Raw genomic sequence first — 24,835 nt, 5'->3', positions numbered from 1 at the left:
GAGAAAGAGAGAGAGGGGATTAGAGAGATGGAGGGACGACGATTTCTGTTACGTTGTTGCATTCCTGCGACGGAAAGTTGCCGGACCACCCTGAACCGCGCGGCTAAACACCGGCACCCATGGGGCTTTAACGTGGCTCCCATTCGTCTTTTATCGGTTGGTTAGGTGTCTCGGGTCCCGTTCCCGTCGTCTCGTCGATACGCGTGTGCGCGTGTACCTTCGCATCGATTATTCGATCGTGTTCCGGATCCTACCGAGATTGCTGTCGGACACGAGAAAATGGGAAGAGTCCCCGTTATTTCCGTGTACCGCTAATTCCATCCTTCTTGTTCCCGACGCGGTTATCCAGGCCAGTTAAACAGTCTCGGTCGCGGGGTACATTTCGCACGGCGCTCGTTTCTGACTCGCTTCATTCGCGAAGATAAGGCCGGCATGCATTTCCCTGGGACACGCGTGTGCGACCGTAAACCTCGTCGCGATAATCTCGCTTTTTTCCTGTTTTTTTTTTTTTTTTTTTAAACGTTGCACCTCTTATTTTGGATCTTAAACGGGGAACGAGTATGGTTCGCGGGGGGGTAAGGCTCGCGCTTTGGGGTGGGACATTGGACGTCTTCCAGCGAGCTTGGAATTATTCCAATCCCGGCATAATTTAGGCGTTATTCGGTTGACGTAAAGATGTCATCCGTCCGCGGGTATCCGGATGAGTTTCCGGTGGACGCGTTACATTTCCAATCGTTCGATGGGTAGCCGCGATCGAGAGATCGATCGGCGCGATACGCGACGCGTGAACGTTATCTACGGCTCTTGTTACTAGCACGAAAACGATTTATCGTTATTATTATTATTTATAGTCATGCGACTAGAGGTTTCACTTCGATTCCCGATAGTAAAAGGGACGCGGCTACCGTAGAGAGAAGATTGATCGCCCCGCGCGGAGATAATCGTTAGATATAAGTATCATTTTTGTTGTAATTGTTTTTAAACGAGGACGATTTGCAATTTTAAACAAGTCAGTTGCAGTAACAAAACCATCTCAGATTCAATCCGGTTATCTTGATATCGCGATCCATAACATAAATATCTTCAGCCGGAGGAGCAACTCGTTTCTCCATTCTGTTGGCTGGCGTTTAATTTACCCGGCTCGGTTCACGATCGAGGGGATAATGTTTGAAAAATCTTTCACCTTACCCGCGGGACGGGAACGGTGGCCGCTGTTGCATTGCATTTACATTCTAATACGCTCGCAACGGCCGACCGGTGCGCATCGTACCTCCTCGCGAGATGGATCACGTGAGCGGAATATTTATTGCTTCACCGTCATCGAGATTCGCTAATTACTGGACATTTCGAACCCGTATCACGGTGTCGATCGCGTCTCGAGCGTACGCGCGTAATTAAATGCCGACACTCTTGGTTAACGTTTTATTAACGCGCGCTTCAGACCGTTCCGGAAAAGCCCTTTACCGTGGCGCGGTCTCCCACCGCCACCGCCGCTGCCGCCACGCTTGGGAACTCGAACAGGCTGCGTTTCGGTGGAACACAATGGCACAGAGTTATGATTCCCATTAACGTTTCGCGGTTAGCGCAGTGAGCTGGACTTGTCAGCACTTCGTTTATTCCTCGTCGCTGAAGATAAAGTAAGACGATTTATTTCACCCTGCCGCGGTGATGCCCGCCATGAATTTCGGAGTGCATTCAGAAGTGCAGTTCCAATTTGTGGTCGTTTCGCGCTACCGTCCTGTATCGCGTGCCGCTGGTACCGCTCGTCGGAATGCCTTTTGAAATGCATTACACCGTCCATCAGTAACGGGCAGGCAAAGATTTTGCTCCTCGTCGTTCAATGCATACGCCCCGCGCAACGTCGTTGAAACTCTAGACAGCAGTTAAAGGTACAGACAAGAACCAGACGGCGAAGTGAAACGAAACAACGATAGAAAGTTCCGTCAACCCTTCCCAACGAACCGTGCGCCGCCCTCCGAGCGAGGACGGAGCAGCACCTCGCGAGCACACCAACGATACCAGACGGAGGGAGGCGTAGAAGGAGCGGGCAGCCGCGCGGTCGATTGATTCCTCAAAAGCGGCGCAGAAGGCGCACACGGTGCACCGTACTTAAGGTACTACACCACCTCGTGCTCGCGTGGAACGAAAATGCTCGGGTCACGTGACACCGGGAGGAACACGTGTGCATGCATACGTACGAAAGCGAGTACGTGGATCGTACGAGGGCCCGGTATATAGGTAGCAGCCAAGTAACCGAGCGACACGCGATCGCTGCTCCGAGCCCTTCGGGTATAAATTATTGCGATTTCTTTTCGAGTAACCCCCTTGTTTAGAAGGGTGCGTCGACCGATCGTCCGGCAGATACGTCGCGACATCAAAGGGCCTCCTCTCCTGTCCGCTCGTGCACGCGCTCGCTCGAACGACGCTCGACCGCGGGACGAAGACGCGTTTCGACGCACCCGAGGAATGTGCAAATTCCGCGTCGAATCGTCCCTCGACTCGTCGCCGCGGCACCGGCCGAGCCGCGGCTCGCGAATAATTCACCGGGACGGACGTTCTCTTTTTTGACGGGACGCCCCCCTCTTGGCTGGTGCCCCCTTCCGATTTATGGCCGCGTTAAGCCAGTCGAGATTTAGAACGATAAATACACCGGACAAACGATCGTCCCGAGCATACGCCCGCCCGTGTTCTTCCGCGTCATTCGATTTTCGTGTCCCGTTGCCGGAGCGATTTCCGCCTCGCCTCTTTGTCGTTACACTCGCGGTCGTTCGGTCGAGACACACTCGTGGGGTGGGCTCGCGAGAAGGGTATGTTCTCAGGTAGTCGAGGGGAGAGTAATTTATCGTCACGATGGTGTACGAAACGGGTGAGAGAGAGAGAGAGAGAGAGAGAGAGAGGAATTCGAGACGCGAAATGTGCTTTTCGAGCACACCTTTTCGGACTTCGATCGATCATTTTGGTATCCACGTATGCGGATCGAATTATCTCGTGGAATATTTCGGTGGTAACCAGCAATTTCCTCGGACCCGCGGATACGTACCTAATTTGAAACTGGGACCCGACGCGTTCCGTTGCGGTAGGAGGAAGAGGGCGAAACGGAATGGTCAAAAGGTGGCTGGCGCGGGAGAAAAGCTGCAGGCCCAGTTCGGGCCTGGTTCCGCGAGCGGTGCGCGCGTCCAAGGCACGCGGTCAGGGCATAGAGAAGAAAACGTGTCCGCCAGATGGCGCGATGCAATGCGAGTGCCGTATTATTTATTGCATTTAAATGAACTCTCGCCGTGTAATTGCGGTATGATGCATCCGGATGATTTGCGAGCCGTCCATAGGGCCGCCTTCGACGCGTAACCATTCCCCACCCCCCCACGCCGTCGTTTCTCCCTCGTTCGTTCGGTTCTCCCGTCACCCCTTTGACCCCCCCACCCAACCCTCTGGCTGCGTCCGAGCGACGACGGGAGAAGTGATTCCAGGTACAACCCGGTTGGCGGTTCTTTTTCTTCGCGCGCGCCTATCGTTAGCCGTAATGGCGAGTTATTACCGACGATGTCGTACGGACGGTTCGGACGCATTGTTGTTTACCCTTGGGTAACGTCGATTCCCGACGAAACGGCGCGGCGTTAATCGATCCCGGGATTAATGGGACCGATACCGTTCGCGGCGCGCCGTTTGAATCCCGACGCAGGTGTTAAACTTTTACCAGCAACTGAAAAATGTCTCTGTTCCCTAAATCACTTTAATTGTCGCGCCCTCTGGGCGTTGTCGCGTTGTTGCGTTGTACGTTCGCGGTGTCGCGGCTGCATTCGTTGCGGTGTGAAAAGTTTTCTTTCGCCTGCCGTGAAATAAAAAACCGAATGCCGTGCCTCTCCTCTCTTTCCCCCGTACTTTTTTCTCTCGCTCTCTCTATTTTCTTTTTTCTTTCTCCTCTCTCTTTCGCGGCGAACGTTTCTCGAGTAGGTACGAACGATCGCCAGTAGACACTCTCGTTTTACACATCAGTCGGGCGAGTTTCCTTGATCAGAATTACAAGGTTCAGAACGGGCAATTTTGTTTGCGTTATGATGCATTGCGCGAAATGTCAAGCGAAACGCCCATCGCCACCGCGAGTGGGACGCCGGAGAAGGAAGAGAGGCGCAAGGACCCGTGTGGCTCGGCAGAGGCTGGCCCATATTAATTGCTACTTTTCATCAGCTGCCTCGAAAGGCCGCTCGTAACTTTGCGCTTCCGATAAGTCTTCATTCTTTTTCATCGATATTCGCCCCGTTATGCGCGATGGTTGCGGTTGCAAATAATTCGATGTTTGTCCACTGTGAAATTGATTTATGCTAATATAATGTGCCTACCTATAATACAGTAAAGGCTGCTCGAGATTATAGGATAATCATTCGAAACTCCGAAATATCAACGACGCGGGTGAGAAACGGTGATGGATGCGAAAAAACAGAAAAAAAACAAAAAAAAAAAGAGCGAAGAAAAATCGGAATCAAACCGTGGACATTAATCGATGCGATCTCCGTTTCGGATCGACGGTGTGTTTGGTCTGGCGTGGCACGCGTCCGAGCGGCGCACAATCTGACGGCCGCGAATGTTTTTAAATCTCCCCGGAGCGAGCGATTTATCGTCGCGGCAGCGGTCCCTTCGGTACAAGCGCGGCTGGCCGCGCGCGAACGTTAATTGCGTGACAGAAAACGGCGGGGTGGAAGCCGTTGAAATGATTCGCGGCCCTGATACCCCGGCGAAATCCGCGGAAGAGGTCAAGGACTGGCCAGCGGGAGGATCGCTGACCCGTGGGTTCTCGAGTTCCCTCCTGCGGTTGAGAATCGTCTCTCCCCCTTCGACTGTGCCTTCGCCCGGAATTCTGCGGATTCCCCGGCGTCGCGGTTCCTTTCCCGTTCGATCGATGGAAAAAATATCATCGCGACAGGTAGAATGGTGGCTGGAAAAAGATCGGGGGGGCAAGGAGGAATGAAATCGAGGCGGTTATTGTTCCTAACCGGTAGTTAAAAGTGCGGAAGGTCGGGAACGAGGCCGAGGACCTTGGATCGGAATAGTCCGCTAGAATTTCGATTCAGCCTTGAAGGTCGAGAGGGTCTCTCTCGAGGAGGCGAAGCGAAGACGCGCCAGCGGCGGCGAATGGCGAACGTTCGAACGACGATGGCGATAGAGGAACGGGGAATCGAGCGGACTAGAGAGAGCTAAGCGGTCGAAAAAGATGCGTCGTTTGGTGGTGGGGGTTGGTGGGGGTTGGCGGTCGTAGCGAACGACGGAACGAGAAAGAAAGGGAAAGGTGGACTCTCTCGCATTGGAGGGAAAAGAGCGAGAGAGAGAGAGAGAGAGAGAGAGCTCGTGAGTAAGTAAGTACGTGGGTGGATAGAGGAGAGAATTAGTGTGTTCGTGGACGAGAGTTTGGTATGCGTGAGAGAGCTCTGGCCGAGCGGATAGCCGGCGTCACGGCACGCGGGCCCACCGAAAGTTATGGTTACTGCCGGCGGTGAACAGGGAAGGGCAGCCAACTAAAAATAATATTACATTTTACGGACAGCCTAATTTCGTCGCAAGGTGGTGGGCCTCCGCGAGAGACCGGCAGTTTGTTATCGGCGGCCGCTTTCACGTGCCCTCCGAACGACGCTAACAACATCCGCTGGGCCGATTCTAGCTGCCGTAATCGACCACCGGAACACGCCTGACGAATCTCTCGCTATTTAACCTCTGTTACACGCCGGGATGAGCTTGGTAATGGTCGTTCGGAGGGAACGAACGCTACTCGTCTCGTCGTCGCGTGCTCCCTCCTCGTTCTTTTCCGGACTTTAATGCTCGACGCCTTTATACAGGGTAGGAGGCGGGACATTTCGCACGAGAGTCTGATAGTTTCGGTTATTGAAATTCCGCGGCCTAATCGCGCAACCTTTACCGCGAACGACTTTTAAAGGGCACTCCGCCTCGTTGCAACTACGCCTCGAAAACGCAGGAATGCCATCGACAATTTTTAACTTTTATTTCTCCTGTGATTCGTTGCATAAATAATCTGTCAATAAAATTTCTTTGCTACCCGTGTATTCGTTTTGTCTCTTTCCTTTTCGTTTTCTCGCTGCTTTCGGCATAATGGCTTCATCGTGCGCTTATCTTCTTCATCTACCCCACTTTCGACGTCAACCCCTTGCGTTGCTTTCTCCTCGTCGTAAAAATTCATCGATTAAAAGGATGGAGAGGGGGGGTCGTTGTTGGGGTTTTCGAAGAATCCGTCTGAAATTTGTCAAAGGCGAGGTACGTCCTAACCGTACCCGAGAAATGAACGAACGGCACGTGGCTACTGGTTGTCAGCCGTGAAGGGCTCTCCGCGACGCTCCGTTCGCCGAGAGGTCCTCGGGTGTGGCATAAAGATCCGAGCGCCATCGTTCGAACCTCCCCTGCAACTTCGCGAGCTCCAGCGTCGTGGACCGACCGATCGGTAACGTGGGTCGCCACATTTACCCGCGAGAAACGCAACGAGAACAAAGGGTGGAAACAGGCGAGAAATTGTAACGCACAATGGCCGTGGCGGTATCGCGGACAATTCGGGATCGCTTAATTTTCATTTTTCCACGGCACCCCGCCGGAAGATTTAATGGGCGCGATGGGAAAACCGCGCAAAACCGCTGAAACGTTATACCACTTACTCGACGCGGACCTGTCGTTAAGCTATCAAATTAGTTGACCCCTTTTCATTTACAAACCGTTCAATTTACAATTCTTTTTCTAATAATTACATATTTTCATAAATTTCGAGTAAAATATATTCGCAATTGTTTAGAACAATATTCGAGTGCACGCGAAATCGCACGTTTCTCTGAAAAAAAAATAATTCCACACCTTCACTTTCACCTTGTTCACAGTTTCCTTCAAATACCTGCCCCGCGCAGCCTTCTCCCCTCCCCTTTCGCCGTACAACATCACGAATCCTCAAACAGGCTGGTCTAGTTCTACGAAATAGATGCAGCGGTAGCAGGAACCCGACGGAAGAAAGTAGGGGGATCGGACGGGGCCATTATGGTCGCCGGTAAACGGGTCGTCATAGCGGAGTAGCAGAAAAATTTGGGACAGGGGGCAGGTCCTTAGTCCGTGGGAAACACCCTTGCGGCCATACCCGAAGGCAGTATGGCTCCTCTACTTTTCTTTTTCAAAGCTGGTTTTAAGCGCGCGCGCTCTCTCTCTCTCTCTCTCTCTTTCTTTCTCTCCGTGGCTACGAGGAGCGTAAAAGCGGTCACGCACACAGGAGCGTCTCCTGCTGTCTGGTCTTAGAAAAGATGATATCCGTCCGCGTGGTAGGACGATCAAAATGTAGGCACACGGAACGGAACGGAACGGGGAACCGTTGTGGAATTCGTGAGAGGTGAGAGAGAGGAGAGAGAGGTAGTCGCGCCTTGCCACGCGAGGAATCGACACGGCGCTTCGTTAGGTGGCTTGTTTCGCCTCGTGCTCGCCACGACGCCAGATTTATACCCGTACATGTTAAGTGGTGTGATCGACTATCGCGAGCGTTCCATTAGTAAGGTTCAACGGTCGTCATGCGACTCTCCGGCGCGATTACCGGCCGCGTTCGTTACACCGGATCTACCAGCCCGCGTCCACCTTGGCCGAACCGTCTCTCGAGGTATCTTCTTCATTCATGAGCTACGATTTACGAGTGAGACGCGTTTCACAGTTCGATCGCCACGGCCCGGCTTCGACCGATCGTACTAATTAGAGGATCGTGGGTTTTAGTGACTTTGCGCGCTCCAAGTGCGTGGCATCGATGTGTCGAGATTCTCTCGTTCCCTCGCGTACGTAACGTTTCTCCGTTCAGAGGGAGTAATTGAATGTCTTCGAGGGAACGAAAGATCGAGGAATTTCGCGTCGCGATATAAAGGGCTGAAAAAGTAGGGACAATGATTGGTATGCAGAAAGCAATTGATAACCGCGCCGTTATCAAAGGTTAATTGAAATGATCACTCGCCTGGGAGGTCCGTTATCTAGTCCCGGTGCCCACCTTCGTTTGCTTTACGAACACGCTAACTAACTAACCGGCATTTACATTGCTAATTGCACGGCCATGTGAGTGTAATGGTGGCTAACGTGGACAATGCTTCAAGGGAATTAAACCCTCCCTCCAGATGCACGAACGAACCGAACGAACGAGCTTAACGTTTGCCACTCGGAAAGAACCGTTCGCCATTCCCATAGATCGAGCTGTCTATATTTTTAACCCTTCCGAGCGCGGTGGTTTAACCTCGGTGAGATCAGCCTCTATTCGAATCGCATCAACCTAAGCAACCTCTGCCCACAACGAAACGAAATAGAAATAGTTATCCTCCCGAGGCGCGTCGCAAGAACTTTAAAGCTCCGTCGTGTCGAGTCCGAATGCGGAACTTGCTAAATTCGCGCCGCGAGTCCTTTCTGTAGTTCGATCGGGACGCAAAACCTCGCTGGAAGCGGCACAGACCATCGAAAATGGCGTGTGGCTTTACTTTTAAGATCGCCGCTCGATATTTCGGAAGTTTCGACACGCGTCGCGCGATCAACCCCCTTTCTCTCTCCCTCTGTTTGACGTGCCATCGAAATTCCATCGAGGCTGGCCAGAGAAAGAGTCACTCGGATGGCGGAACGAGCAGGAGATATCGCGAGATCTGTCACCGTCGATCCAGCTTGCGGATATACAGACCGCGTCCCTCTTTTTTTTTTGCGAGCGAACGTTCCTCGATCCCACGATTCATCTTTCCCTCCCGCCCTTCGTCTCACCCCGGGCAAATTAAAGCGGGTGTACTTTTTCGCGCCGCGTGGCGAACGCAGTTTCCCTTAATTTAGCGAGCCAGGCACGCGAGACAATGTGACCATTTGGTAGGATAATTACAGGGGAAGGCTGCCGCGTTCCGAAGGGGTGACTTGTATCTAGTTTCTGGGGGGGTAATCCGGAGAAGAAGAAGGAGGATAAGCGGCCGCGTCTCGAGGAGAGCGTTTCTCGGGGTGGAAGACGTTCGAAATTTACGACGCATAAATATCCGGGCGAGGCTGTAAATTTTTGAAATCCTTTCAGTGGCACGAGGGGGTTAAAAATACGGATAGGAGAAGTTGCTCGCGTGTCGCGTACGGGGACGCGCGCGAGCCGCGCCACGGTTGAACGTCCATAGCGGGGCAGCGTGTGTGAAACACATAGAAAATAGACAAAACACCGTCTATAAATACGTGGGCAGGAACGGGGAACGCGACGGCGACCGTGCGCGACCATGCACAACCGATGAAATTCAGCAGACGTGCGTGCGCGTTCCGTTAAGTACACGCGGCCGATTTCAAAATATACCGATCGATCCCGCGCGAGGATGGGACACGTGTTCCCGTGTGTAGAACCACTCGAGAAGTAGAGGAATCACGAAAAGTCGCGGGACACGCTTGAAATAGCCCTTTTTCCAAAGTTTCCATCGTTCATCGTATGCTGTGCTTGATGTACCGAAAGAATGGCAAACGATCCACTTGAAAAGTTGCTGTCAGGTTTCCGCATGTTAAATGTAGTTGTTCAGTCGGTTTGGAACAGGTCGAAAGAATTTATGTCGAATATCTTCAGCTCGGGTTTGGTATCTTCCATTGTCTCCGTAGACGCTACTGGCAACCATTTTCTAGTGTTACGCTTATGGAGGAAGAGTCCGTCAGGCTGAATAACTCAATCCACCGAGGTAGCGATCTTCCTAGAATTTTTCTACCTTCGCGTTCAACTTCTGTCTTCTTTCGAATTTCACATCGCGCTCGAGGCCATAATCGCGAGGATACCTGCGCCTAAGCCATGTCCGAAAGGGACCAGTCGCTGGCTTGGATAGAGCAATTTACTCCACCTATCTCTCCACCTTAATTCCTTCATTATCGCGTTATTCTATCGACGATAGTTATAATTTCTCGTCCAACACTCTCGATATCCCTGAATTCAAATCTAACTGGAACAGCTTTCTCAACGCAAGGTCCCAAGAAAATTTTCTAAAAGATTCCAACTATCCGTCCAGCTTACTAACATCTAGAATTAAGATTTCAAGATTGACAACCCGCCTGGCAGTTGTAATCCGCGTTTAAAAAACCCTGCGAACGTCGACGCAACGCATCGCGTAAATATCCGAGGCATAGAGGAGCGCGCAGAATGCATTTTTCGAGCTTGCCAGACGGAATAACGGGGCCATTTGATAGCGGGCGTAATAATCTCGAGCCGGACGCCGGCGTGCCGAAGAAAAGGGGTTGTATCTAGCCGTGGCCATAGCCGGAGGTGGCGCGGCAGTGTATCCTGGGGTAAGTAAGAAGACGCCTACAGTTTACGATGACGCGTAAATATCCGAGGCGTCCCCAACTTTTACGAACCCTTTGCCTAGCCGGTATGCGCCCGGGGGTTGGGGGGTGGGTTCGGAATAGGAGTTTGCGGTGACTGGGCAGGGCCCTTTATACACTCCTACCGGGCGAGTCTAACGCCCGGCACTTTACTCGGGTGTATCTTCGCCCGGTCGGCTCGCTCGGATGCGAGCTTTAACTCTCTCGCACCGCTCGCGGCCGGCAAATAAAACATCGCGCGAGGAAACTTCGCGCTGTCGCGTGGAGCTTTTTCTACCCCGGCATTTCTTTCCGCCGTTCTTCTTTTCCCCCGTGGCGCTCGATGCCATCGCAGCCGCCGCCGCCGCCGCCGCCGCCGCCACCGCCGCTGCTGCCGCCGTCGCATTATGCGCCGTTTCTTTCGTTCGCATCCCGAACGACGACCGAAACCATTACGGTCGGTGATTCCTCTCTTTTTATATCGCGAAAGTATCGTCGAAGAAGATACTTTAGTTGCGCGAGGAGTTTGAAACGGCCCGCCTCTTCTTTTCTTCATTTTTTTTTTTCGTTTCGAAACCAGTTTTAGGGAATATAAATACACGCGAGTTAAGAGCACAATATTGCGTGTACGCAAGATCGAGCGGGAAAGGGTTAACGATCCACCGACTGCCGTTCTTGTATGCTAATCGTATTCGAAACGTTCCATCCGGAACAGCCGTGTAGTCGCTATCAAAGTCGTGTTTCGAAACTCGGTTCGATTCAAAACGTGACGTCGTTCCGACTCGTCCACTGGAACGGTGAAATCGACGAGCTGGCCGCTTAATTCTCGTTCAACGTTATTCGATGGTAAGTCGACGTGGAATTCTCTCTCTGTTCGCCCGAAAAGCTATGAATCCTTCCCTTTCGAATCTCGTTCGTTCGTTCGTACGTTCGAGTCACCATCTCTCGCACGAGCCTCTCGAACGTGGCCCTCTCCGTGGCCTTGAGCTACGGTTCCTCGAGAGACCATATGCGGCACATTTGTTTCGAGCAAACTTGGCCGCGATTCTATCTGCTCTCGTCAGCTCAACTTCGGGTGGAGACCGAGTCACCCACGCGGTCCATCTCGAACCAACGACTTCTGCGACGACTGGGATGGCGTATTCATGGTCACGCCGCGTCGTTGCGAGTTTTCCTTTGGCCGATTTATCCGGCTGTTGTTTGTGGCCCATTTCACATCGCCGGACAAGTTATCTCGCGGGGCACGGTCGTTAGAGCGAAGAATAACCGCGCCGTGACTCCGGATACATTTTTGCCTACTGGCTAGAAGTTTCAGCCATTCGACTGTACACTTTTAGCTCTCCCCGTCCGTGTATGCGCCTCGTACACGGGCGAGGCGATATACGAGCCGCACGAGCCACGAAAGAAACCTCCAACGGTCGATCCGCTGTGGAGACGGGAAGCTGAACGTACCGCCCGGCACTGTATCTGTACTGGCATGTAACCGAAAGTAAAGCGACTTTTATGTACAGAGAGCAGCGTCGTCTAGCTAACGCGTGACGCACACACACCGTTATTACTTCGAGCCTCGTTCCCAGCAGTTTCTCCAGACAGCGTATATGGCCCCGGATGCGGGGTGAATGTAGAGAGGTAGATACAGCCGAGCGGCGTGCCAAAAATCGTATTGACTCAACCGAAAACCCGCTCCCGCGACGTCTGATGCTTTTAGATCTCACGCATTTCCTGCCTGCCGGACTTATTGTGTCGTTTAGTCCTCTTGTCCCCGCGCTCCTTTGTCCGAGGAGGAAATGTTCCTGGGGTGAGTAATCGATGTTTCGTAGGGTGAAATCTGTTCTTGGATTCGTCGAGCGAACGGTTGGATCGTGCTCGAGCCTCGAATTTACGGGAATCCCTTGCGGTGTTAGTTTCGCGTTCGCGAAAGGAGCAGCGATCGAAAATGTTTGACGATCGAATGGAAGACGCGCGATTTATGGCCGCGAAGGTCGAAGGCTACAGCCTCGAGCGGCGTCGCGCAAATGTCCGCGGCGAACGGCTAAATTTAGTAGAAACCGCGAGCACAGAGGCGACGGATCGCGAATAGACGGGGCTGGTCGGGGCAGAATTATCGTCTTATTATTGCACCGCGTTCGGTGACATAAAAACCCATTCGGAGTCGACGATTCCACCGCACACGCGCCCCGGTCCGTTGCGCAAACATGAACGCCCCGCAGACGTGACTGCGTGGCAAACAGACTGGCACGCGCTGCACGTGCAACGCCGATTCGCGTACTCCTCGCCCCGAGTCTGCCTCTCTGACCTACACCTGATATTATAATTAGAAATTCGCGACTCGTTCGCGCGTTCGCGTCTTCTATCCTTAAAAAGGAACCCTCTGCTGTTGTTCGTTGCTCGAACGGCGCATCGACGTTCGCGTTTCTCTGACAAACGTATACACCGTGTTATGCGCGGGGCATTCGAAACGATTGTCTTTGCGAGTTAGTCGCGCGTTAGGTACGCGAGGCGAAACGAATCGTTCGTTAATGCTCAATGATTGTCAGCGGGTAACGAGCGGGAATCGATGGCGGGTCCTATCGGAGTCGTTTAAATGCGCATCGAGTACAAATTTATTAGGCCATTCGGAAATACCGTGATAAAAGATGGTGTGGGAGGGAGGACGAAGAACGTAGACTGCGTAAGGATATTTCGTGGAGAGGGGGACGGATATAAGGAATGGCCGCGAGGGTGGCGGAGCTGAAGCACCGGCAGGCAACTCCTTGTAAGGGGTAGGAAGCAATTATAACACTAAATTAAGGGCGAGGAAAATTTGGTAATTAGGGGGATTCAAAAGGGATAAAGTTGCCGGGTGGCCGTTTTTCCTACGCCAGATTCTTCGAGGGTTACCCGGGGGGCATTAGCTGGCCGTCCAGTTAAAAGAGAAACTTTTACCGGGGCGGAGACGTCGCGATTGTCGCAAGATGTCACGATAAGCGTACCGGAAACTAGGGGCGATTATTTGCACATTTCTTTGGCTCGATCGTAGCCATACGAGATAACAATCTCGCGGCGCGATAGATAATTTGAATAACGAGGCGAACGCGAGTGCGCTGGCTGTGAAATTAGCGGTGTTCGCGCGTTGGATCGACGACCGTGGCCGAGTTCAATTTTAGATCTTCGGCCCATTGTGAGCAACGAAACGTACGAGGCCAGCGGTCGCAAGCCGCAGAAACGCGATGATGCTTTACGCGTTGACGCGGGCTGTCCGTCACGATGGGCGCCGCAACGTGGTTCACGGAACCCTGTCTGAACACCCCCTCCCCCCTGCCTCCCTAGTTACTACGAATATATATCTCCGTTTGGATTACAGTGGACTACCAATAAGGTAAACACAAATACACGGACAGAGAGAGAGAGAGAGAGAGAGAGAGGGACGTGTGTAACGTTTGGGTAGGGAGAAACAGAGCGGAGTACGAGCAAAAGGAGAGAGGGTGAGGGTGTGTGTGAGAGAGAGAAAGAGGGTAAAGGAGATAGAGGAAAGCTGTATTGGAAGGGAGTAGTAGGTGGTAGAAATGGCGGTGCAAGTGGGTGAGGTTGGGGGGCAGGGGGTGGTTGAACCACGACAGGGGGGTGGCTAGAGGTCGACGCGTGCGGGCATTGCGATCCGTCAGAGCGGGTAAACCGAAAACATAAATTTAATAGGTTTCACCCCCTTCTTCGAGCTTTATGGCGCCACCGAATTTCCCATTAAATAAACAAGCGCCATGTTCATTACGGAGCACCGGATCTCGACCGATCGTGCGCTGTATACGCGCCGGCAGCTATCGTAGATTATGTTACGTAGATGCATCTAGGGCTTAGACCGCAGCTCGCGGTTTCCGGATACGTATGGGTCTACGTGGACGCGCAAGAACTACAACGCTGCCCTTCGCAATTGAACGTAAGCGAAGAAAATTGCTTCGACCGGTTCTATAGCGTCCGTTTCGAGCCGTCAACCGAATGGAACTACCCTACATCCTCTCTACCTTCTTCGAAGCTCTGCGGAAAAAATTCACAGCCATTTCCAGAGAGCGACGCCTCTTTCACTTTTTATTCCCGTTGCCCGTTCCGGCCGGCACTTTCACGATCGCGATAACAATGGCGAATTCGCGAATTATGCAATAAGGTTTCATCGGGATGTAGGTTTCATCCGGATTTAGCCGGTCGAATGCGTGTACCGTCCATTCTAAATGGAGGATCCGCGCTCGAATTTTCGAACCCGAAAACCATCACGCCGAAATGCCTGGCAATTCCGGATTTTTCGTGCTTTTTTTCTCTCCTCCCGCCAGCCCACCGCGCGCGGCACAGCGTAATCTCTTTTTCCGCGATGGTCTCTATCGGAAACGCATAGTGATCGGCCGCGTGCGCGCGGACGGCTACGCGAAACACTGTAACTCCTGCTTGCTGATAATTAGCGCATCCATCAGCCGCAGCAAGCCGCCAGCTAATGCCGATCGTACGTTATCGTTATCACGGTCTCCCCATTTTGTCCCACCGCCGCTGGCCCCCCTGCCCCCTTTCCCATCCGCCTCTCGTCCACCCCCGAGCCCCTCTATATTTGTACGCGGTGTCCGTGGACCGACCCACAAGCAGCGCGACCCGCCGGCCCTCCCGCTCGAACCACCCCCGCTGGCTGCCCGTGACTCCTACCTTCCACCCTATATCGGCAGCCAACGCATGAGCTGTCGATACCGCCAATAATCTAATAACCAGTCACCGGCAATGTGTCGTAAGTCACCGGTCTGCAGATTTTCAACGGTCGCGCTCACTCCGCGAACCAATAACGCGTGCCCTCTTGAATTATCAATTCGTCGCTCGTAGGCCGTAGCGCCGGACGAGCGAAAAGAACGAAACCGCCGCCGTCGTGCACTTCCCACGGGATATGAGATTTCCTCGCTGATTTACAGCACCGCGATCCATTCAAGATCGGCGCTGATCGTGCCCGCGCCTCTCGAATCTCTCGGCGGAGTCGTGACTCTCGGGAAAATTGGATGGTAGAAAATTGATCGATATCGGTGGAATACTTTCTCCCTTCCGGAAAGGAATTTGAATCATCCCCGCGCGTAACGCCTCGAAATACGCTCGGAGGTTGAGCGTCTTGTAAATCGCGGCTCGGATGCGATCGATGGTGACCGGTGGTGTCGGAGGAACGCTCGAGGATGGCGAAACCAGATAGAACAGGTGAAGCGTGAACGCGATGCGCGGAAACGGGCTATCGCGGATACCACTTTATTCCCACCGATCGACCAATCTCGCACGGTTGTATCTCTCGCGGCTGGGAGGGGGGGAAAAAAAAAATGAGGAAAAAGCCGTACGACCGCGCAATCCCTACGGACGGTTGTCCGCGGCGCGCGTGGAGTTTTTTATTTTTTTTTTTTTGTTCAGTTTTTTTTTTATCAAGGTTTCGTTTCTAAAAATCATAGAGAGTCCATCGAAGGGCGAATTACAGGATCGCGATAGCGCGGGGGCAGGCACACGGACGCGCGCACACCGCGGCGGCGGTGCATGCGCGCATTTCACGGCCGCGGGCCGCCAAATGATCCAGAACACCGGTGGGAATTGGTTCAGCGTCGATGGGGGGCGGCGGTGGCGGCGGCGGTGGCGGCGGGCACGGGGAACAGAGCGGAGGCAGCGTTATAACTAACCCGTCTGATCTACGACCTGTTTAGTAGTTCTATATCAGCGCTGCACCATGCTTCGGTACACGCAATCGAATTGCCTCCTCTGCCGATAATATCTGACTTAAGTAGGTAACCATCGCGCGCGCTCGCCCGCGCGCCCTCCGCCACGGACACCCACACGCGCGTTACACGTTCGACGACGCGCGTGAACGGAGAGCTGGGGGCCGTGCACGTGCGCAAATAACTCGGAATATGGATGACAGAGGCTGCTGGCCAGGGCCCAGGAAAGAAGTTGTTCGTAGATGCTAGATTACCCTCGCCAACTACGCTCGTAGCTGATACGCGTGTAAAACCGCTCCGCGTCTGGTTAGAATGCGCCGCGCGCGGCCCGGCTACCTACCCCCTTTCCTCCGCTGCATTATACTTTCAATAGGTTGTTTCGCGATCGTGACTAACGGGTTACACGATATAAACGAGTTAATGATCGATGTAACCGAAGCACCGGTAATTCGAGGCGGAGCAGGGGAGAGGTCGGGGGCGGGAGCGAGCTACGGAATTGATTATACTATTCTGTTATTGCGGTGAGTTACAACCGGCGCGGTGAGGCGAGCGCATAATTGCCGCGCGTTCTGAAGCGAGTCGTTCGACAATTGAAATTTCCCATTTCGCGCGATTACCTTGATCCGCCCGGCCAGGATAACCGCGGTTCATTGCCGGCGCCATTTTCTAATAACGATCGGCGGATGCTGGTTTCCACCTTGGTGGGCCCGAAGTGTGACCGCGGAGATCTCTCTCGGTTGGCACGCGACCGATCGCGAAATCGCGAAACGCGAATCTGCGAACGATAGCGCGGAGGGTAGATTCGCGTTTCCGCGTAGCTACAACTCTCGATTGACCGGGCTCGCGCACCAGCGCTGAACGTCATTTTCACTTTACGAGAGATTGAATGTATAATGAGGGAAGGAGATTAAACGCGGAGTGTCGTTGAAACACGGCACGCATTTGTCGATATCTAATAGAATATTAACGAACACACAATCCGGCGTGCGATGGCCGCGTGCACAAAATGCATTCAGTAGCTCATCGATCGACGTTTCATCACGCGCCAGCGAAATGAAAAACAAGAACGGGGGTGGGTAGTTGGGTAGTCGGACGTCGACGGATGCGGGAGAGGAAACGAGAGCGAGCGAGCTGCGAGAGGAACGCGAAGGAGAGGGTGACGGTGGAATGCTGTAGGGGATCGTTAATTGTTTAATCCTGTCCGATTGGCGCGGATATTTTTAAATACGGATATCCCCCCGATCTAGAAATCGAACTATCCGATAGAAAATTGTGTTGTCCGTTGTCGCGAAATATTGGCTCGACCAGGCGAATGGCTAAGTACGATTTATGACTTCATTTATGACGGGGCCGTGAGTTATTCTCATTGGCTCGGTTTTAAAATGTACCGATCGATCCTGTGCCCGCGCCCTCTAGCATTATACGCGGGCCGGGCTGCTTAAAAACATTCCCAACGATTTACGGTGTTTCGCGCAGGCGGTGATCAGTTTTCACCGAATAATTCAAAAACTGACGTCTCTTATTATATGTACCTACGCGTTGCTATCCCGGCCACCGCTCGCCTCGCTCCGACCCTCGTCCTCGCCATCGATCCCACCCCAGGTGTTGTCGAATTCGATCGTCGAAAAAGATTTATTCGGCTCGCTCGCGAACGTTGTTACCCCGTTCAGATACGCGGCCATCGCGCGCGCGCGCGCGCGCAAGCACGTACGAACCAGAGAACGCTCAATCCTCACGCAGTCTTTTCTCTCTGTCACAGGTAAGGAAGATATTGCTAAGCCGCATTGGACATGGTTGCAAGGTGAGTTGTGCTTTCTTCAAACTTGATTAAACAGTTAGAACGCGTTTCACGCGCTCGAACCTTCAGCGTCGGTTCGAGGGGGATGATTTCAAACGGAGAACCGAGAGAGAGAGAGAGAGACAGCTATGGGACGATTTGAAGTGAACCCCCTCGGCTGGTCCAAGGAGAGCCGAAGGCTCGAGTCGATGAAGCGCTTCTGGTTGCTGGCCGACGTGGTGTCTCGTGGACCGCGTTTTAAACGGTATCCGAGCGTGTCTCGTGCCGAATTCGTATCGTGTGTCAGGGTTAGATTTATTCGGGGCGAGTCGTGCTCTCGCACAGATGCTGCTACCACCACGGGGGTACCCCACCGAATTTCCACGAATTCGACGTAGTCCTGCGGCATTCTCGTGCGACACGGGAGGCAAGCTTCCAAGAATAAAGAATCGTGGGGTGAATTTTCATCGCGTCGAGAGAAAGAGGGGGAGAGGGAGAGAGAGAGAGAGAGAGAGAGGGAGAGAGAGAGAGAGAGAGCTCCGTTTTGCTGCTATTGCTGTTCTCGAACCGTTTGCCTCCCTCTGTCTTCTCCCCGTCGACGAACTCTTTCCCTCCCCGCAGCGGTCGGTGAAGAAGGATCGCGAACGAACAGCTGCGAGCGTCTTGACAGCGCGACGGGAGCGAGAGCCGTCTCTGTATTTCTTCTTTTCTCAAAAAGAAAAAGAAACAGAAAGTGGAGTAAAGAAAAAGAAAAGAACGGGAAAGAAAGGGGGGAAAAAACGAAGCAAAGGTTCGCCGCGAGAGAACGTGCGGAGGTCGCGTTAGAAGGGGATCGAGGGAGAGACCAGTAGGAAAGGCTGGTCGTGCGAACAGGAGAAATAGAGAGAGGGAGAGAGAGAGAGAGAGGGAGAGGCGGAGAGAATACAGAACGATGCCTTCGAGGGTGATCAATAAATATTGGCTCTCGGGGGTGAAATTGGGGTAGCCGAGTACGGGTATGGCGAGACGGAGGGTGAGAGAGGAAGGACAGTCGTGCTGCTGCGGTTGCCGCCCCTTTCCTACGGCACACGACGTATGGCAGATATAACCACTTGGTATAGGCAATGGAGAATCGCTCATGGACCGTAATTCCCTCAGACTTTCTGATCGATACTCACTTTAGGCCATTCTGGCTGGGAAAAACGCGGAAAGGGTCGCGTGCGCTCGCGCACCGATTTACGAGGTAAACTGGCAAAACGGGCCGTCGTAAAAATTCGATAGAGTGTGTACACGCGACGGTTTCGCGCATCCACCATCCGCCATAAGTCGAGCCCTGTATGGAAATTCTCCGTGGAATAGATGTTGCGCCGATATCAGACAACGTACGCGCGGATTCAATGGGTGTATTCCCCTGATTGCCAGTCCCCGACTGGCGGGGATCACGTTCCGCGCGATTCTCCAGTGCGCGATGAAACGATCAGGCCGTATCATCCCCCTGGCCCGCCCCTGTTCGACGCCAGAAACCAAGTCGTTCCCGTTAATTGCCGGTTAATTCGATAAAGAATCGCAGTTTTAAGGGACAACCCCGGTTCGATCGGCCGGCACCGACCGACGAGGGACGAAACGGTTAGAGGGTTGGCAGAAAGATCGCATTGACGGGGGGGTTATTCGAGTCGATGGGCTGCGTGATGGAAGCATCTCGATTATCGGGTTAACTCGACCCTCCTTCAGACTTATTCGTTATCTACGCGCACCCGTTTATTTTCTATTCTCCTCCCCGTTCTCGCGAACGGTGGCTAAACTACCGTGTACGTACGCGCGTAATTCGCGAGGCGAAACGCCATCTTGCACGCGGCTATTGTAAAAACGCAAGGATTAATTCGGAACAGTAGATTCCTCTCAATTTCATCTCCGCCATGTTCCTCCAAGTCTTCGCTAAATAGAAATCCTCGTAGCTTGTCCGTGGAGAGGTTTCCGTGAATTCGGTTAGAATTCGGATGAGGAAACTGGATGCTTCCCGAGGCGTGAAATGGCTGCGTTAACCGCTTGCACGAGCTGAAACCCTGAGCGAGGCGCAAGGAAAGGGGCGGACGCTTTCCTTCTTCTCCTCCGCCTTCTCCGTCCCTCTCGCGCTCCACTATCTCTTCCACAAAATGCCTCTCTACTTCGTCTCCTTTATTCCATTCTTTTAAAGGTTTCCGGCCAGAGACAACGTTGTTTAGTAATACCATGCCTCAGGCTGCACCGGAGGGTTCATAATACAATTTATACGTTTCGGGCTTTTCTTGCGCCTTTTACGAACAAGTTCGCAACGACAATTCATCCCCCTTGATTAACGACCGGTCGATCCTTTCGAAACTGGTACGCTTTCGCAAAATCCTCCGGGTTCGCATCATCATATCGGCGTTCTTCTACGCGCGATCATCAAACAATCGCGCTTATTCCGGGGATAAGGGTTCCGCGAAACTTTATGCACCCTCACGAGCAAAATCCATCCGACCTCTCCTCCCTCTCACTCCTCCTCCTCTTTCCCTCGTATATTTATTAGCTATAAATTGAGCAGAATGTTATCCTATTTGAAATTCACGCGAGAGTATTTTATCCGGATGAAATGAGCGGGCGGATTTGCCAAGTCCATCCCCCCTCGATACCGCCACCCCAAAAAGGCGTGAGAGGCAATCTTTCTCGCGGCGGCGTATCCTCCGCGAAGCGGGCTCCTTTGTTTTCCAGGGAATTCAAGGCTGGGTCGCGGTTCGAACACGCGGATAAGCAATATCATCGTCCAGATCTCAGCGAGAGGTATAAGACGAGAGTTATGCGGCCCGCTATGCGCGAGGGAATCGTACATCACCGGCTGGCACGTCTGCTGGGACGTGGAAGCGAACGTGAACGAACGGAGGAACCACCGCCATCATCCCGTACCACCAACCCCCTTTTCGTTCTTCCACGACCCCACCTTTCTTCCAAACCAACCCCCGCTAACCCCTACCGTTTCTCTCTCTCTCTCTCTCTCTCTCTCTCTCTCTCTCTCTCTCTCTCGCCTTCTCCCGCCTGCCATTCCCCCTTGCTCTTTATCCCTCTTTCCGCCGTTCTCTCACCTCCGTCTTCCCTCGCCGTTTTTCGCTTCTCCTCGTCCCTCTTACCCGTCGTCTCCCGCCCAGTCTCTTTCTCTCGACATTCGTATCTCGCTATCTTGGAGACCCAGCCGCGGCTCTCTCCCCGTGCCTACGTGTTTGTCGTCTTTCCACACGCTATATACACACAGTTATCATATCCGTCTCCGTTTTGTACACTTGTACCGCGCGCGCACCGTCGGCCATGTGTCGCGCGTACGTCCAACTTCGGAACATGTATATCATCGATATGTGTATACCCGGCATAAAATGCCAAAGCGATCGCGCATAAGGCGACGGGGTGGCAGCGGGTATGGGTGAACACAATACTGGGTGTGGCATCCAGGCCGAACTATTATTTCACCCGGCGGAGGTGTACGCCGGGCCCGACTCCGCGTGTCGAGGGCTCGCTCTTTTTCCATCGAGGTATAATTGCTAAACGGAATGTCACGGGCCGACCCGGCGACCGGGTACGGCGCTGCTCTCTCGCTTTCCTCTCCTCTCGTTCCCTCGGTGAATGTCATTCTCGCGAGCGTTTCAATTTCGGTGTTTTCGCGATCGCGACCGCCGCGATATCACGAGCACCCGCCTCTCCGGTGATCGTAGATCTCCCAGGAGAAAGAGGAAGCGAGACGGAGAGGGAGAGGAGGTTCGTTTATCCAGAATAGTTAATAAGCTTAGGTAATTGGCCACGGATAAGGGCAGCGTTCCCGTTGTAACGAGAATTAAGAGCAGCGAACGAGGTGGTTCCGTCTGGTGGTAGTGGTTCTATCCTATTTTTTCGTCGGGCGGAACGTGAATTAAGTCCCTTCGCTATCTTCAGTCCTCGCGTAAATTACACCAGCTCCATGGAGAGAAATGGCCGCCTCTTCTTTTTCCCCACTCCATACAGCCGGGCTGCCTTCTCTCTTTCTCCCTGCCTCTCTCCTTTTCCATCCACTTTATTTACATATAGATACGAAAGCCATTCAGTCGCCAGGGAAAGTACTTCCCTTTTTACAGGATTATTCATTCGGTATCGATAAAATTTGCCTGGAATTATCGTAACTGTTTCTCGCGTCACCTCGTCCGTCTCTCGTTCTTTAACCTTTTAATAACTCGAATTGTACATCTTTTTCTTTTTTTTTAATCGAGAAAGTAAAAACGGCACACAACGAGCGAATATAATTCAATCGTGTATTCAATGATCGCTCGTGGTTATAAATCCGCCCGCCGAAAATTATATATTTAGTGGGCATTCATCGTACCCGTATTACGGCGAGCGTTAAAAGGTCGAGAGGTCTCTCGTTTCTTTCGTCCGCTCGATTACGAGCACCGTTTTCACCAGAGATTTCGCGAACGTATTGTTCGTTTTCGAGCAATTTCGCATTTCCGTAATTTCGAGCGGCTCTCTACGGATAGCCTCGATGCTTCGAAGGGGTTGAACATAACTCGAAACATATTATGAACACATACATAAACATCCCTTGGCGTTATCAGTTGTCGGACGCCGGCGCGCCGGATATTGTCGCATCCTCCGTTTTGCTCTCCCTATTGCACGGCGTACAGACAGAGAGAGAGAGAGAGAGAGAGAGAGAGAGAGAGAGAGAGAGAGAGAAATGGAGGGTCAGAGAACGCAAACGTGCTATTCGAACAAAACCCAGCAAAATTGGCAGAGGGTGCTTCTTCGGAGAAATAAGCTTCTTATAATTGCAAATTACCAAACTACCCTTTGACGTTACTATCGAACGCTTCCAAAAAAAAATCACAAGTGAAAGAGTGCAAGATATATTTCGAGACTCGGAAAGACTCTTATTATTCAGTCAACGTAGACAATCGTTAACGGAAGTCGCAACGTCTCACTTTTAATCGACGTTGTCATTACTGCGACGATTTAACGATCCAGGGTTAACGATCCGAAAGTCCTTGACAGCCAAACGAATCGAACGTGGATAGTTTACGCTGAACGGAAGGCAAAGTGTACGAATTGATATTTTTTTCTTTCTTTTTTTTCATGTGCCACGAACAGAGAAAGTTTTCCCCAAAGTTCGTCACGGAAAGAACACGATTTTTCGCTAAAGAACTAAGGGCTCGCTTTCTCTTTTCCCGTCGAAGGATGTTTTATGCCGTCGCGCGCCCCGCGTCAAAAAAGACCGACGACTTTTACTTTTTTATTGCCCCTCGGACGTTTCGTTTTCTCCCGCGTCGCACCTTTGCACAAGGGTGGGTTCGACCGGACGGCTTGTAAAAAGTGAAAAGAAACTGACTTCTTCGTCGGTGAAAGTCGCCCTTTTCCTCGCCCTCTCTTTTCAGTGCCCCGTTGCACTTTGTTATTTTACAAGGGAGGAGAGGGGAAAAAAAAGCTGGCTACGCTTTTCGTCTGGTGAAAGTTTGGGACGGCGCACGGTGGCCCGCACGTTTTTCGTGCCACGTTCGGATAGGATCTTTTTACCGCCGCCATGGACACTTTCTAAATTTCGAACGTTCGTACGGTCGGTGGTCTAGAGTTTTAGAGATAAAGGGCTCATTTCGTAGCGAGATAAAATCCGAATCTTTATCGGGCGTCGCTCTGAAACCGACTCCCACTTTCCGTGAATCGACTACCACTTGCTTATTACGATCCCGTTTCCCCGGACGTTCTTCGTTATACCTGTGTACCTGGTATTTCTTTTTTTCTCCCCGGCGTAATTGAAATTAAGGAGACTCGACGCTTTTTCCCTTCGCGTGCTCCTTGCTCGCCGTTGCGAACACGCGGAAACGTATGAAAGCGGCCCTTAAATTTCTTTGTGTACACAGATATTTAAGCATGGTCACGGTAATGCCGTTTTATTACCGTAACAACCACATCGCATAAACGAGGAAAGGACCGGAACTACCTGCTGCACCTTAACCTTCGTCTACAATGCAAATTTGCAGTCAACCTTAGACATAATTTTCTCAGGCTCGTCGTTTTGTTTTTTTTTTTTCGGACTGATCTACTGGTCCCATAAAAGCGGCTAATAATAAAGAAGCGTTCTATACGTTGCGTTATAAAAATGTTCAACGCGCCATAAAACGTAGAACTGTGATCGAGTAAAAAGAATCGAGATCGTTCCGACCTTCGTGAACAGTCGTTCGCGAAACAGGATGTAAACGACTAAAAATACCGGTTTCTTAGCAATTATGGTTTAAACGACTAATTGAATTTTGTCGGCGATTAATCGGTCGCCGGGAAATAGAAGTGCTGGTAACGATCCCTGATAAGTTATCGATAATGTACATCGATAATATCGATTATGCAAAAAAGAGCAATCACAGTAACGATCTCGTCCCGATTCAACGGCGGCGCGTACACACTTAACGCGGGTAAGTTTCGTTTCGCGTGGAGGCAAAATGGTTCCATAAACATTGCGACGAGACTCCGAGGCGAATTCAATTAATCGACGAGAACATCCTTGGCAGCGGGAGAGTGGAATGCGTTTTGAAATGACCGGAATGAAGCGTTCCGGTTGGCCCAGTGATATCAAGTAGAAGGATGCCGCGTAGCACGAATGGGACGAAGGGTGCCGAAGGGTGGGCGTGCGCCGGTTGAAAGAGTTAAATCGAGGCCGGTGTGCACGCGGGGCGGCCAGCGACAAGCAAATAATCGAGTTTAATTGCAAAACCGTCGGCATGATTTAATTACGCGGCGCAGCGCAGTTAGATATATATTATGTGCCCACCACCCTGCTACATATATACCGCTCGCTCTCAACCCCTTGTCCTCCGCACCCCACCCAGACACGTAATAATAAGTGAAGTCACGCGGTGTGCTCGCTTCTATATTCGTTTTCCAGTAAAGATCGTGGCTACAATGAAAACGAACAGCCCCTCGCTCTTTCTTTTACGCGAGTCTATCCACGACGCGTACGACTCGCGTGCGAACCTTTGAAAATTCAAAATGTCGATCGCGAATGTCGCGGAGGAACTCGACCGCTAACGAGCCGCGTGTCGCGTCGATAAAAGAAAGTTCGGAACCGGGGGTT

General features: G+C 52.2%; 1 protein-coding gene across 4 annotated transcripts in view; it reads left to right on the top strand.

The window, feature by feature from the left end:
* The window catches only part of Ubx (ultrabithorax), a 276,625-nt gene that overhangs the window by 27,634 nt on the left and 224,156 nt on the right, over window positions 1–24,835 (top strand). For 3 of the 4 annotated variants that reach the window (XM_076897958.1, XM_076897959.1, XM_076897957.1), the window contains exon 2: window positions 17,743–17,784. The exons of the other annotated variant lie outside the window; for it this stretch is intronic. In XM_076897958.1, the coding sequence (XP_076754073.1) occupies window positions 17,743–17,784 (42 nt within the window). The remainder of the gene's footprint in view (window positions 1–17,742; window positions 17,785–24,835) is intronic. 4 annotated transcript variants of the gene reach the window in all.

This window comes from Xylocopa sonorina, chromosome 7, assembly GCF_050948175.1.
Source record: "Xylocopa sonorina isolate GNS202 chromosome 7, iyXylSono1_principal, whole genome shotgun sequence".
NCBI lineage: Eukaryota > Metazoa > Arthropoda > Insecta > Hymenoptera > Apidae > Xylocopa > Xylocopa sonorina.
The sequence above is the reverse complement of the archived record's forward strand: the minus strand, read 5'-3'. Positions and strand labels throughout refer to the sequence as shown.